Source organism: Herpailurus yagouaroundi, unplaced genomic scaffold (assembly GCF_014898765.1).
Source record: "Herpailurus yagouaroundi ecotype Mexico unplaced genomic scaffold, PumYag 182, whole genome shotgun sequence".
NCBI lineage: Eukaryota > Metazoa > Chordata > Mammalia > Carnivora > Felidae > Herpailurus > Herpailurus yagouaroundi.
In genome coordinates this window covers 21,414,609-21,428,744 of record NW_024412413.1, presented here as the reverse complement: position 1 = coordinate 21,428,744, position 14,136 = coordinate 21,414,609, and the positions used below count along the sequence as shown (strand labels likewise).

The 14,136-nt window shown below is 36.5% G+C and overlaps 1 protein-coding gene across 1 annotated transcript in view; it reads right to left on the bottom strand.

Moving 5' to 3' along the window:
• The window catches only part of BLTP3B (bridge-like lipid transfer protein family member 3B), a 116,631-nt gene that overhangs the window by 38,438 nt on the left and 64,057 nt on the right, over positions 1 to 14,136 (bottom strand). Inside the window, exons 8-10 of the mRNA XM_040490421.1 lie at positions 11,952 to 12,072; positions 2,668 to 2,850; positions 2,021 to 2,139 (exon numbers count right to left, since the gene is read on the bottom strand). Coding sequence (XP_040346355.1) covers positions 2,021 to 2,139; positions 2,668 to 2,850; positions 11,952 to 12,072 — 423 coding nt within the window. The remainder of the gene's footprint in view (positions 1 to 2,020; positions 2,140 to 2,667; positions 2,851 to 11,951; positions 12,073 to 14,136) is intronic.

The window sequence follows — 14,136 nt, the reverse complement described above, 5'->3', positions numbered from 1 at the left end:
CCCCCGAGCAGACATAAAATCTGAAGCAGGCTCCAGGCTCTAAACGGATAGCACAGAGCCCAACACAGGGCTCGAACTCACAAACTGTGAGATCATGACCTGAGCTGAAGTCAGACACTCAACCGACTGAGCCACCAAGGTGCCCTGTGTATGTGGGATTTCTTTACTTTATTTCACCCTCAACTACTTGGGATTATGGGTGATTCACCTCTGCTATTTCTATACGAATTTATTTACATCTTCTAGCTTCAAATAAGATGCATTATATATGGAATGTAAAACAAGAAGCCATTGTACAATAAGATAATAATGCATAATCAAGGTTTCTCAAAATTGGCATTACTGACATTTGGGGCCAGATTATTCTTGGTTTTGGCACTGCTAACAATGTGCAGTGCATTGTCACAATGTTTAGCAGCATCACTGGTCTCTACCCACTACTTGTCAGCAACAACTTCCTCCAGTTGTGACAACCAAAGATGTCATCAGACATTGGCAAATGTCCCCTAGGGTATAAAATCAACCCCAGTTGAAAACCACTGAGTAAAATAAAAAAAATTTCAGATAAAACTAAGTCTCAAAGCCATAGACTCATCAAAATAAACCAGAACAATTCATAAACGATAACATGTTATCTGAAATTGTTTATTTTTAAAGAATGTTATAGTCTATTATGTTGGTCTCAAGGACTGTAATATTATATCATATTGTATGATTACAGCCTGAACAATATAAATGGACAGAATTCTTAGCCATGAAATTATGTTCACAAGATAGCCAATACTCAGTTCAATAAGGCAAAAAAATATTTTAGTTTCTTCCACTAAGAGCATTGTGTAATAAGGAATGTGATCTCCTAAGAGAGGTCTGGCCCTTGTTCCTGCTTCTGGAAAGTAATTCTAAATTCTTAGAATTCCCTATTCATGGTAGATCCCTGGGACAACTGACAGTTTATGCTTACAGTGATGACTAAGAGTGAGGTTGGCCATACTTAATAGTCTTAGTAGTCTTCAGACACTGGAGGCTTTGGGTCACCTGGTATCTAACAACAACTGAGTTCATCTATGAGGGTAATACTTCATGTATATTGTTATGTATACTTCATGTATATTGTTCCTTGTGCCCTGAGGACAAGGAAGTTCCACATTTGGAACCCTCTTAGCCCAATCCAGGTTCTCTTCCTATGGCTGAATCCAATTTATATCCTTCCCTGTAATATATGTAATTCTTAGTATAAATGTGCTTCTTAGCATAACTTATTTCAGTGAATTCTATTATTTATTCCAATGAATTCTTGAATCTGAAGGTGGCTTAGGGGAGACTCCCAAACAGTTGCTGTGAGAAGTCTTGTGCAGATTTGGCAGACTGGAGGACTATGCTCTTGACCTCACAGTTTGGTTAATTCTGTATAACCATATAAACAAAAATTAATGAATGGATATCTTCTATCCTGTCTAATTTAGCCATTTCACAAAACTGGCCAAGATGTTTTTAAATAAAAGAGTGGCAGTAGTTTATAAGAGTTGCTTGCAGGGGCATCTGGGTGGCTTAGTCATTTAAGAGTTTGGCTCAGGGCGGGGCGCCTCGGTGGCGCAGTCGGTTAAGCGTCCGACTTCAGCCAGGTCAGGATCTCACGGTCCGTGAGTTCGAGCCCCGCGTCAGGCTCTGGGCTGATGGCTCAGAGCCTGGAGCCTGTTTCCGATTCTGTGTCTCCCTCTCTCTCTGCCCCTCCCCCGTTCATGCTCTGTCTCTCTCTGTCTCAAAAATAAATAAAACGTTGAAAAAAAAATTAAAAAAAAAAAAAAGAGTTTGGCTCAGGTCATGATCTCACAGTTGCGGGATTAAGCCTCACCTCAGTCTCTGTGCTGACAGCACGGAGCCTACTTGGGATGCTCTCTCTCCCTCTCTCTCTGCCCCTGCCCCACTGTCTCTCAAAATAAATAAATAAACATTTAAAACAAAATATGAGTTGCTTGCAGAAGATGTTTTATCATGAGATTTAATTAAAAATGAATCATACCTGGTATATATTGAAATCTGCAAGTCTAACCACAACAGAACTAGACATTAACTTAGCTTTGGACTGCTGAGATAATACTGAAGGTGATCTGGAAGTCCCTTTCAGAGCCGAGTCTTTCTCTGTGGGAAAGAAGAAAAAAACTTTCAATTTATGGCAAATGATTTTTAACAATCACTTTTCTGTTAAGACAGCTACTAGAAATACACATGAACTCTAATTTGTCAAACAAAGTAATATATGTGAAAATACTTTATATATAAACTGATGCAGGAATTTGTTATTATAATGATTATTCTTTTGTGTGATTATTCTTTAAACACGAGTCATACACCACATTTAAGATATTCTTATACAATAACTTTTACCAGAAATTCTTGTTAAAAAGAGAGACCTATCAGCCATTTAACAATCTCAAACATTATAACGGGTATTACTCTTATTGGTCATGTCAATTTAAAAAGTGCTTTTGGTCCATAAGCCTATGGTCTGAAGAAGGTGCAGAATTTTTAGACATTAATTAAATTTTACAGAAAATTTACAGAAAATATCCTATCATGATCACACACACACACACACACACACACACACACACACACACACACTCACTCTATCAGGGGAATGCCATAATGTTGTTATAGGTAAAATACCTGTTTGTGTGTGCTGGGGAGAGGCATGTGTTGGGGATTTAGGAGGTGAACCTACATTATGATCCTTTACAGCCTGCTTAAGCATTTCAACGTTGCACTCAAATTCATGTAACAATTCGTTGGCCCATCCATTTTTTGTTTTGGTTGCATCACTAAAATACATCCAATGATTACAACTATCTCCTGTAAAATGAATGACAGGTATTTAACTGAAAAATGCACAATTTTCATTTATTTTATTGTAGCAATGCTTCTAATGAGATTTATTTATTTCCCAAGGGTTTTTTTCTCAAGGGAGCAGTCTTCACCTACAAGACATTTTAATCTTCCTAGAAAATTTGAGCAAAACATTTAGAATACATGCAAAGAGTGTCAAAAGGAAGTTATCTAGAGGTTTCTATCAGAAATCAACCATCGGTAGAACATGACTCAAAATTTCAATTACAAACAGTACTGCTGGTCAACCTTCACTGAATGCTCAAGTATCAAACATACCTCCATTAGAAACAAAATACTACAGAAAATACTACCAGAAAGAAGTCCTTTCATCAAAGATTTGTTGTAAAGTGACAAATAAAACCTATCCTTAAAATGATGAGGATTATTAAAACACTTAAGAAACCAATGAAATTTCTCAAGATGGACATCAAGTCATAAAGATATAGATATATCTATACCTACATAAAAATTTTTGGAAGGAAAATAAAAAATTAGGATTATTAGGTTTCTCTGTAGCAAAAACTGAGAAAAGTAGTATGTATATAAAAGGGTTCAGAAAATATTGTGCCCACCCAGAAACGCTATCTTTGGGTGGCACCGGGGTAGCTCAGTCAATTAAGGGTCTGATTCTTGATTTCGGCTCAGGTCATGATCTGCATCTTGAGATTCTCTCTCTCCACTCATCCCTCTCTCTCTGCCCCTTTCTCTGCTTCTCCCCTGCTCATGTGCACACACACTCTCTCAAAATAAATAAACTTAAAAAAAAAAAAAAAAATCTATGACTAAGTTTCACCTTCCAAAATATGAATTATTTCTGTAGTTAAAAAAACTTTACATATGTGTAAGTAACTTACAAATCAGGAATATAGAATATACAACAAAGACTTCAAACAAAAATCAAATAGTATAACCTTTAAATTCATCAAGCACACACACAGAAATAACAAACAGAAGAAGGATAAATTTGTGAACAGAAAAATTTTATCACTTCCTTAAAGTCCTGGAAAATTCCTTAAACTTGTTTTTCTTGTTTTTGTTAATTAAAAAAAAAAAATCCATACATCACCAAAATGCAGAGATGGGCATAAGGTCAAATTACTTAATTTGGCCATAAGCTTATATATTTTGTTTTTTATTATTTGGGAGGAAAAAACCTATCAATATTTAATTATTAAAAAGTCTATTAATGTATCACTGCTCTGCCTTTGGCTAAGATCACATGTAAAAAGTCTATTAATGAAATTTAGAAAACACAGAAAAGTTTTTTAAAAAGTTCCTGGAATCCTACAACATGGCTGAAATCATTGTTATCATTTTACTTTATTTCCTTTCTTGAGTTTTTAATATTAAAATATACTAATAATATACTGATTTTTAAAATTCAAAACATATTACTAACTTTTGTCACAATTAACAAAATAAAATAGCATAAAATATGTCCTCCAAATTCTGATTTTAACATTTAAATCAATAGAGTACTGCCAATTGCTAACAATTGTACTTCCTAATAATCTACATAAAACTCTATATAAAAATGCACAGGGGCGCCTGGGTGGCGCAGTCGGTTAAGCGTCCGACTTCAGCCAGGTCACGATCTCGCGGTCCGTGAGTTCGAGCCCCGCGTCGGGCTCTGGGCTGATGGCTCGGAGCCTGGAGCCTGTTTCCGATTCTGTCTCTCCCTCTCTCTCTACCCCTCCCCCGTTCATGCTCTGTCTCTCTCTGTCCCAAAAATAAATAAACGTTGAAAAAAAAAATTTAAAAAATGCATAAATATTTTCTATGGCAATTATATCTTCTTGGTGAAATACTACTGGGGAAAAATAACAAATATTTTGGTCTCTTTTTTTCCTTAAAAAGTTAAAGAGAAAAGAAAAATGCCAGTGGAGTATGACTATGCTCACCTCATCCCATGAATATAACTAGATTACCATCAAATCATCCTAAATATCCCAGAAATTGACCTGAAGACTGGCAGAACAAATGCCACAACTAAAGGTAGAGAAAAGGCCACAACAAGGAAGCTACGAAGTGCAGTGACAGGGTTTGGGAGAGAAATGGATTGGATGGTGGCTGCTATGTTGGGGAGGGAGCCACAGTTGCTAAGAAGGGCTAGAGACAAACTCACACACAGAGGAGTGCATGGGGAAAATAAATCCCCACAGTAGTTGACTTGGAAAGCAAAAGGGACCCAATGTCATGGCTTTTGCCAACCAGCAGGGCTTAAAGCCTGGAATTTTAAAGGTCAGCGTGCTTAGCTCTTGGAGAGCTCAGAAGGTACTGGAGCACCTCTTGTGAAGAAGTCAGGCAAACAACCCGCAAACATATAGCATGGAAACAGTAATCTGAAGAGCACCTGGAGCACACGCCGGGGAAGGTATTTGCTCATCTTGTATTGTGTACCAGAGAGATAGCGTTCACAAAGAAACCCCTCTGGGAAGAAAGGAATAAGCCAGCACCATTTCCCTTCCCCATCCCTCAGAATAAGCACGGGGTAACTGGTGGGAATTAGTTTAGTGCAGACATTCGCTACCTAACTCACTTACACCAAGCCACACTCCATGCACTCCAGTGGAATCTGCCTCAGCCCCAGCAGAGCAGACCCTCTCCCCCAAAAGACCAACCCAAACCCCTGCTCACACTGTGTCTCCCTATGTGGGAGTTTTGCAGAGCCTCGGTGCCAGCTGCAATGGCGACAGGCTTCATTTCACAAGCAGACCAGAACACACTTAGTTAAAATGTGCCATATTCAGGCCAGGGACCAAACACCGCCAGTGAGAGGCAAACAGAGCCCCTGCATACAACTGGCCTGATGGATAAAGTGGCTAGGAAACAACAGCAAAGCACATGCAGCACATATTGGAGACACTCCCAGAAGCACCAAAACCTGGGGAACAGGGGACACGACAAAACAGGGCACTCCATGACCTCTGCTTCATAAGGCCATTACCCTCAATAACAGGAGATGTAGCTGACTTTCCTAACACAGAGAAACAGGCACAGAGACTTAGACAAAATGAGAGAACAGGACAGGACATGACCAGAGATCTAAGAGAAACAGATACAAGTAACAAGCCAGATTGAGAATTTAAAGTAATGATTACAAGGATATTCACTGGACTTGAGAAAAGAGGAGGACATTCGTGAGACCCTTAACAAAGAGATATGGAATGACATAGCAGAGATAAAGGGCTCAATAAACAAAATGAGAAATACACTTGATGGAATAAGCAGCAGGATGGAAGAAGCAGGGGAAAAAAATTAGTGACCTAGAAGACAGATTAATGGAAAGTAATCAAGCATAACAAAAGAGAGAAAAAAGAATTATGCAAAATGAGAACAGACTTAGGAAACTCAGTGACTCAATCAAACATAATATTATAGAAGAGAGAGAGAATGGGGCAGAAAATTTATTTGAAGAAATAAAAGCTAAAAATTTCTCTAATCTAGGAAAGGAAACAGATATCCAGATCCAGCAGGCAAAGAGAACTCTCAAAATCAACAAAAGAGATCCACATGAAGACATTTTTTTTTTTAATTTTTTTTTCAACGTTTATTTATTTTTGGGAGAGAGACAGAGCATGAACGGGGGAGGGGCAGAGAGAGAGGGAGAGACAGAATCGGAAACAGGCTCCAGGCTCTGAGCCATCAGCCCAGAGCCTCACGCGGGGCTTGAACTCACGGACCGCGAGATCGTGACCTGGCTGAAGTCAGACGCTTAACCGACTGCGCCACCCAGGCACCCCTAGACATATTTTAATTAAACTGACAAAATATAGTGATAAAGAAAAAAATTTTAAAGCAGCAAGACACAAGGAAACAGTAACTTACAAGGGAACACCTATAAGGCTACCGGGAGATTTTTCAGCAGAGGCTTTCCAAGCAAGATGTCAGTGGTATGATACATTCAAAGTGCCGAATTGGAAAAAATCTGCTGAGAATACTCTTAACTAAAGGAGCTCATGACCACTAAACCAGCCCGGCAAGAAATATTAAAGGAAACACACTGAATGGAGAGGAAAAACCAAAAATGACAGTCTGAAGGTAGAAAAAACAAAAAAAGCAAAAATGAATGTTTTTGTAAAAAATTAGTCAAGGAACTCACAAAATAAAAGACTGTAAAATATAAAAACATATATGTAAAGCATGGGGAGGAGAGGAGTAAGAATGGGATCAAATCTAAATGACCAAATTAATATAGATTGCTATCTGCAAAAGAGGTTATATACAAAGCTAATGGTAACCATATCATAAACCAATAATAAATACGCAAAGAAAAAATAAAGAAATGCAAACATATCACTGAAGAAAATCAGGAAACCATGAAAGAGAAACAAAAAAAGATAGGAGAAAATCATCACAAATGACCACAAAAAAATAAAATGACAATGAATACACATCTGTAAATAATTACGTTGAAAGTAAATGCACTAAACACTTCCATCAAAAGCCACAGGGTGACAGAATGCACAAAAAGAACAAGATACATCTATATGCTGCCATCAAGACACTCATCTTACACCTAAGGACACCAGCAGATTCAAAGTGAAGAGATGGAAAAACACCTATCATGCAAATGGATGTCAAAAAAAGCCAGAGGAGCAATACTTATATGACACAAATCAGAGTTTAACAAGAGACAAAGAAGGACACTATACAATCAAAAAGGGGACAATCTAACAAGAAGATATAACAATTATAAATATTTAGGCTGCCAACACAGTAGCACCCAAATACATAAAACAGTTAATTACAAAAATAAAGGAACTAATTGATAGTAATACAATAATACTAGGGGACTTTAACACCCCACTTACACATCAATGGACAGATCAAGTAAACAGAAAATCAATGAGAAATAATGGCTGTGAATGACAAACTGGAACAGATGGAATTAATAGATATATTCAGAAAATTTCATCCTAAAACAGCAGAATACACATTCTTTTCAAGTACACATGAAATACTGTCCAAAATAGATCTCAATGAATTCAAGAAGACTGAAGTCATACCATGAATCTTTTCTGACCACAAGGTTATGAAACTAGATGTCAACCACAAGAAAAAATCTGGAAAGAGCATAAAAATATGGAGGTTAAATAACATGCTACTGAACAATGAATGGGTCAACCAGAAAATAAAAGAAGAAATTAAAAAGTACATGGAAGCAAATGAAAATGAAAATACAACAGCCCAAAACCTTTGGGATGCAGCAAAAGCAGTTCTAAAAAGGGAAGTTTATTGACAAATAGATCATTCTCAAGAAGCAACAAAAATCTCAAATAGGCAACCTAACCTTACACCTAAAGGAGCTAGGAAAAAGAAGAAAAAACAAAACCCCAACCAGTAGAAGGAAGGACATAATAAAGATTAGAGCAGAAATAAGTGATACAGAAAAACAAAGGAAAGAACAAACAATAAAACCACAAAAGAACAGATCAATAAAACCAGGAGTTACTTCTTTAGAAAAAAAATCAATAGAGTTGACAAATTTCTAGCCAGACTTATCAAGAAAAAAACAAACAAGACTCAAATAAATAAAATCACAAGTGAAAGAGTAGAAATAACCAAGACCACAGAACAACAAATATAAGAGATTATGAAACACTACATGCCAACAAATTGTGGACAACCTAAAAGAAATGGATAAATTCCTAGAAACATATAAACTAATAAAACTCAAGCAGGAAGAAATAGAAAATTTGGAAGCAGCAAAGAAATTGAATCAGTAATCAAAAAACTCCAAACAAACAAAAGTCCATGACAAGATGGCTTCACAGGTGAATTCTAACCAACATTAAAGAAGAGTTAATACCTATTCTTCCCAAACTATTCCCAAAAATAGAAAAGGAAGGAAAGTTCCAAATTCATTCTACAAGGCCAGCATTACCTTGCTAACAAAACCAGATAAAGATACCAGTGAAAAAGAGAACTACAAACCAATATCCCTGATGAACACAGATGTAAAAATCCTCAACCATATACTAGCAAACTGAATTCAACAATACATTAGAAAAACCATTCAGCACAATAAAGTAGGGACTTATTCCTGGGTTGCAAGGGTGGTTCAATATTTGCAAATCAATCAATGTGAAATATCACATCAATAAGAAAAAGGATAAAAACTATATGATCATTTCAATAGATGCAGAAAAAGCATTAGACACAGTACAACATCCATTCATTATAAAAAAGCCCTCATCAAAGTAGGTTTGGAGGGAACATACCTCAACATAATGAACATATATGAAACACCCACAGCAAACATTTTTAATGGGGAAAGGTCAGGAACAAAACAAGGATATCAACTCTCACCATGTTTATTCAATATAGTACTGGAAGTATTAGCCATGCATCAGACAACAAAAAGAAATAAAGAGCATCCAAATATGTAAGGAAGATGTAAAACTTCCATTATTTGCAGAGGACATGATAATATATACAGAAAACCCAAAAGACTCCAGCAAAATCTGCTGTAACTGATAAACGAATCCAATAAAGTTTCAGGATAAAAAAATCAATGTACAGAAATCTCTTGTATTTCTATACACCAATAATGAATAGCAGGAAAAAAAGTCAAAGAATCAATCCCATTTACAACTGCACTAAAAACCGTAAGATCCCTAGGAATAAACTTAACCAAAGAGGTGAAGAACCTATACTCTGAAAACTATAAAACAATGATGAAAGAAATGGAAGATGACACAAAGAAATGGAAATACATTTCATGTTCATGGATTAGAAGAACAAATACTGTTAAAATGTCTATACTACCCAAAGCAATCTACACATTTAATACAATCCCTATCAAAAATACCAACAGTATTTTTCCCAGAACTAGAACAATCTTAAAATTTGTAGGGGACTACAGGAGACCTCGAATAGCCAAAGCAATCTTGAAAAAGCAAAGCAAAGCTAGAGAGATCACAACTCTGGACTTCCAAGTTATATTACAAAGCTGTGGTAATCAAAACAGTATGATACCAGCACAAAAATGGATGCACAGATATATGCAACAGAATAGAAAACCGTCAGTTTTGAATCCCAGCTGCACGCCAAAGGAAAAACACAAGAGAGTTTTGACACAGGGCTAACTGACTTCCCTCTCTACTTTGTGAGGGCTGCCTAAATAGCAGGGGTTGAGATCCCCAGTCCGGGAATGAGAGATTGGGTGGCTTCATTTTCCCCCCAAACACCAACACGGTGGGAATTCAGAGAGCAACACAGCAGTCCCCGGGGGAGGCAGGGACCCACCTACACGAACACCCTCCCACCCTGTGCCTGGCAACTGCTTATCTTCTGGGGCAGGACTGACTCTGAGCCAAGGCAGCCACAGCTGGCCTCTCCTCCAGACCATCACAGCCACCATCTCCCAGGCACCAACAGACAACTCTTTTTTTTCTTTTGGAATCAGGATCATAGTTTCTGATTTCTTTTTTTTTTTTTTTTTTTTTTTGGTCATTTTCTTTTATCTTTTTTTTTTTTAATTAGGCTTTTTTATTCTTTTCTTTCTTTTCTCTTCTTTCTTTTCTTCTTTCTTTCTTTTCTGTTGGAATCAGCTTTATAGTTTTTTGATTGTTTGTGGGGTTTGTTACCTTTCCTTTTCTCTTTTTATGGAATCAGGCTTCACCCAACCTCTTTTTTCCCAGGTTACTTCAACAAACAAATCAAAGCACACCTAGTTAAAGGTCTAAACGCTCCAACACTGCAAGCAAAGAGCTCTGCAAAGAAATGACCAGTGGGAAAGAGCTGCCAAAACACAACAGCAAAGTACACACAGCATATACCTGAAACACTATCTGGAGTACCAGGCCCTGGACAGTGTATGACCCCTTTTTAATATAGTAGTGCTCAGCTGCAGGAATCATAACAAGCTTTTACAACACGCAAAGATAGAAACTTAGCCCAAATGACACAATGGAGGAATTCTCCCCAAAAGAAAGGTCAAGAAGAAATCACAGCCCGGGGATTTGCTTAAAACAGATATAAACAAGGTACCTGAACAAGAATTTAGAACAAGTCATAAGACAACTAGCTGGGCTTTAAAAAAGCATAGAAGACACCAGAGAAACCCCTGCTGCAGAGATCAAAGACCTAACAACTAGTCATGATGAATTAAGAAATACTGTAACTGAGATGCAAAATAAACTAGACAGTGACAGCAAGGACTGAAGAAGCAGAGAATAGGCAAAGTAGAAGATAAAATTAGGAAAACAATGAAGCTGAAAAAAAGAGGGAAATTACTAGACACAAGGGGAGACTTAGAAAACCAAGTGTTTCCACGAAGCAAAACAAAATCTATACCATATGAGTGTCAGAAGAAGAGTGAGAGAAAGGGACAGAAGCTTTATATGAACAAATTATAGCTGAGAACTTCCCTAATCTGGGGAAAGAAAGGTATCCAAGTCCAAGAGGCATACAGAACTCCCTTCAAAATCAACAAAAACAGGTCAACACCATGACATACCATAGTGAAATTTGCAAAATACAAGGATAAAGCCAAGATACGGTAGCAGCCCAAGTATCCATCGATTGATGAATAAATAAAGGAACATGTAGTATCAATCCATAATGGAATATTATCAGCCATAAAAGAGAAAGAAATATTGTCATTTGCAAGGATATGGATGGAGCTAGAAAGTATAATGCTAAGCAAAGTAAGTCAGTCAGAGAAAGACAAATACCATATGGTTTCACTCACGTGAAATTTAAGAAAGAAAACATAGGAGCAAAGGGGGGAAAATAGAGCTAAATTAAGAAACAGACTCTTAATTATAGAGATGAGAGAGGGGGTGGATGGTGGTTGCATGAAATAAGTGATGGGGATTAAGGAGTGTACTTGTCCTAAGTACCAAGTAATATATGCAGCTGTTAAATCACTATATTGCACACCTGAAACTAATATGACACTGTATGTTACCTATTAAAATAATAAAAAATAAACATAAATTAAAATAAATACAAAATAAAATGAATTAAAAAATAATAAATACAAAAAGAAATGAGATAAATTGACTATATAACTTTAAGGCAAGATTTATGTCTGTTAAAGAAATTGTTATACATACCTGCTTTGTGATAAGGATAATAATCTATAGTTAGCTGTGTAAAAGATAGTTGCATAGCCCCTCCAGTAATACGTCTGTTTGACTCTGGGAAAATTAAAAATTTGGCATTGAGAGAAAGAGAAAGAAACATTAGCAAATATCAGAAACACTTCATGTATTGTACTTGCAGTCTAAGCAATGATTGTCTCTCTATTGTCATGAACAATATACATTAAGGAATTCAGGAAATGCAATGCAATCTAATTAGTATTACTGAGCCCCTATCATTTGCATTGTACAAAGCTAGAAGATGAGGGTACAAAAAGAGTAGAACTTTTATATTTATAGCTCTAACCATATGCCAAATATTGTTTTGTTTTTTAGTTATACTTATTGATTTGCTCTTCCTCACAACCCTGAGATAAATACTATTATTATTATTATTTTCTAGACAAGTAAATTGAGACACAAACAGGTTAATTAAATAGACCAAGGTCTTACCAGGCAATAAACACAGAGCTTATTTTGAACCCAAGAAATGTTAACCACTATACTATATCATCTTGTCTTTTATTGAAGAAGAACTTGAGTCTACTAGATTAGGTAGTTGTTCAAAGTCACATAGCTATATTAGGATTAGAAGCAGATCACAACTCAGTGTAACTCCAACATAAAAATCAAATTTTAACACAGCATGGATAAATCAACTGCAAGTACAGAAAATACAAATTAAGATACAACCAGGTATGAATGAATATGATTCATTTCAGACCTTTCTGGATTTTAGAACAAATCTGTACCATGAAGGAAATACTTTGGTGGAGTAGTTTTCCCCTTAAAACACATAATTCAGCTTATTCTATGAGGGAGTATAAAGAGTGAGAAATGTAAAAAACAAAACAAAACAAAACAAAACAAAACAAAAACTTGGAAGACACTTGTCTCTATTCTTTTGCTGATTACTTAACCTTGACCCCCTCATTTTGTTATGTTGGTTTATTTTAACTTTTTCATTTTCCTGTCAAATCAGTAAAGAAGATACCAACTTTAAGACAAATGACACAAAGGTAGACAAAAGAAAAGACAACAAATCCCTCTCTAAACTCCAAATCTTCCTCATCTTTTCCATTCCACCCTTTTATCTGGTCACTGGTACTTGGCTGCCTTATCTGATGAAGGCAGAGTAACTAACTTCTGCTAAATATCCAAGGTCAGTCTCAGCTTTAAAAATACAGAGTAACAATTTTCACAGATGCAGACTGTGATTCAGATCTGAGGTACAGAGGTCAGATACAGATATCTCTGTTTTAAAGAGATCCTCAAGCTCACCAAAGTTTGAGAACCACTGTCCTAGAAGTAGGACCAATCGCTAAACCCTTCCAACACTTATGGGCCGGGGACACTCTCCAACAGAGAAAGAAATGCAAGTACCTAGATTACAGAACCACAGATTTTCAAAGTGACCAAGAAGAGCTTCCTATTTCTCCATTACCTGTGTCTACTAAATTAAGAAAAGTAAGAGAAACAAAAGCGAAAAGTAAAGAAAACAAACTTAACTAACTGGAATTTGGCTTCCTAACCAAATTTTGGGAGCATTACTGGAGAAGAGACACAAGAAATGTTAAACAGCCACATAGTTGTGTTTACATGCAAATGGGGTCAGAAAAATGCAGATAGACCACCATGTGGAAACATATGTGCAAATAATTATGAATTGAGTATGGACTAAAATTTAATGTATACATAATTTCAAAATTATTAAAAAGTTAATTCAAAGGCAAGTCTAAGATTTCATCATCCTCTAAGGATGTCATCTATTCAGTCCTTGATTTTTTTAAACTTAATTTTACTGTTAGCATCTGTAGCTAATAATTAATTGTGCTGACAGCAAAGGAAACAACCAACAAAACTAAAAGGCAACCAACGGAATGGGAAAAGATATTTGCAAATGACATATCGGACAAAGGGCTAGTATCCAAAATCTATAAAGAACTCACCAAACTCCACACCCAAAAAGCAAATAACCCAGTGAAGAAATGGGCAGAAAACATGAATAGACACTTCTCTAAAGAAGACATCCGGATGGCCAACAGGCACATGAAAAGATGTTCAGCGTCACTCCTTATCAGGGAAATACAAATCAAAACCACACTCAGGTATCACCTCACGCCAGTCAGAGTGGCCAAAATGAACAAATCAGGAGACT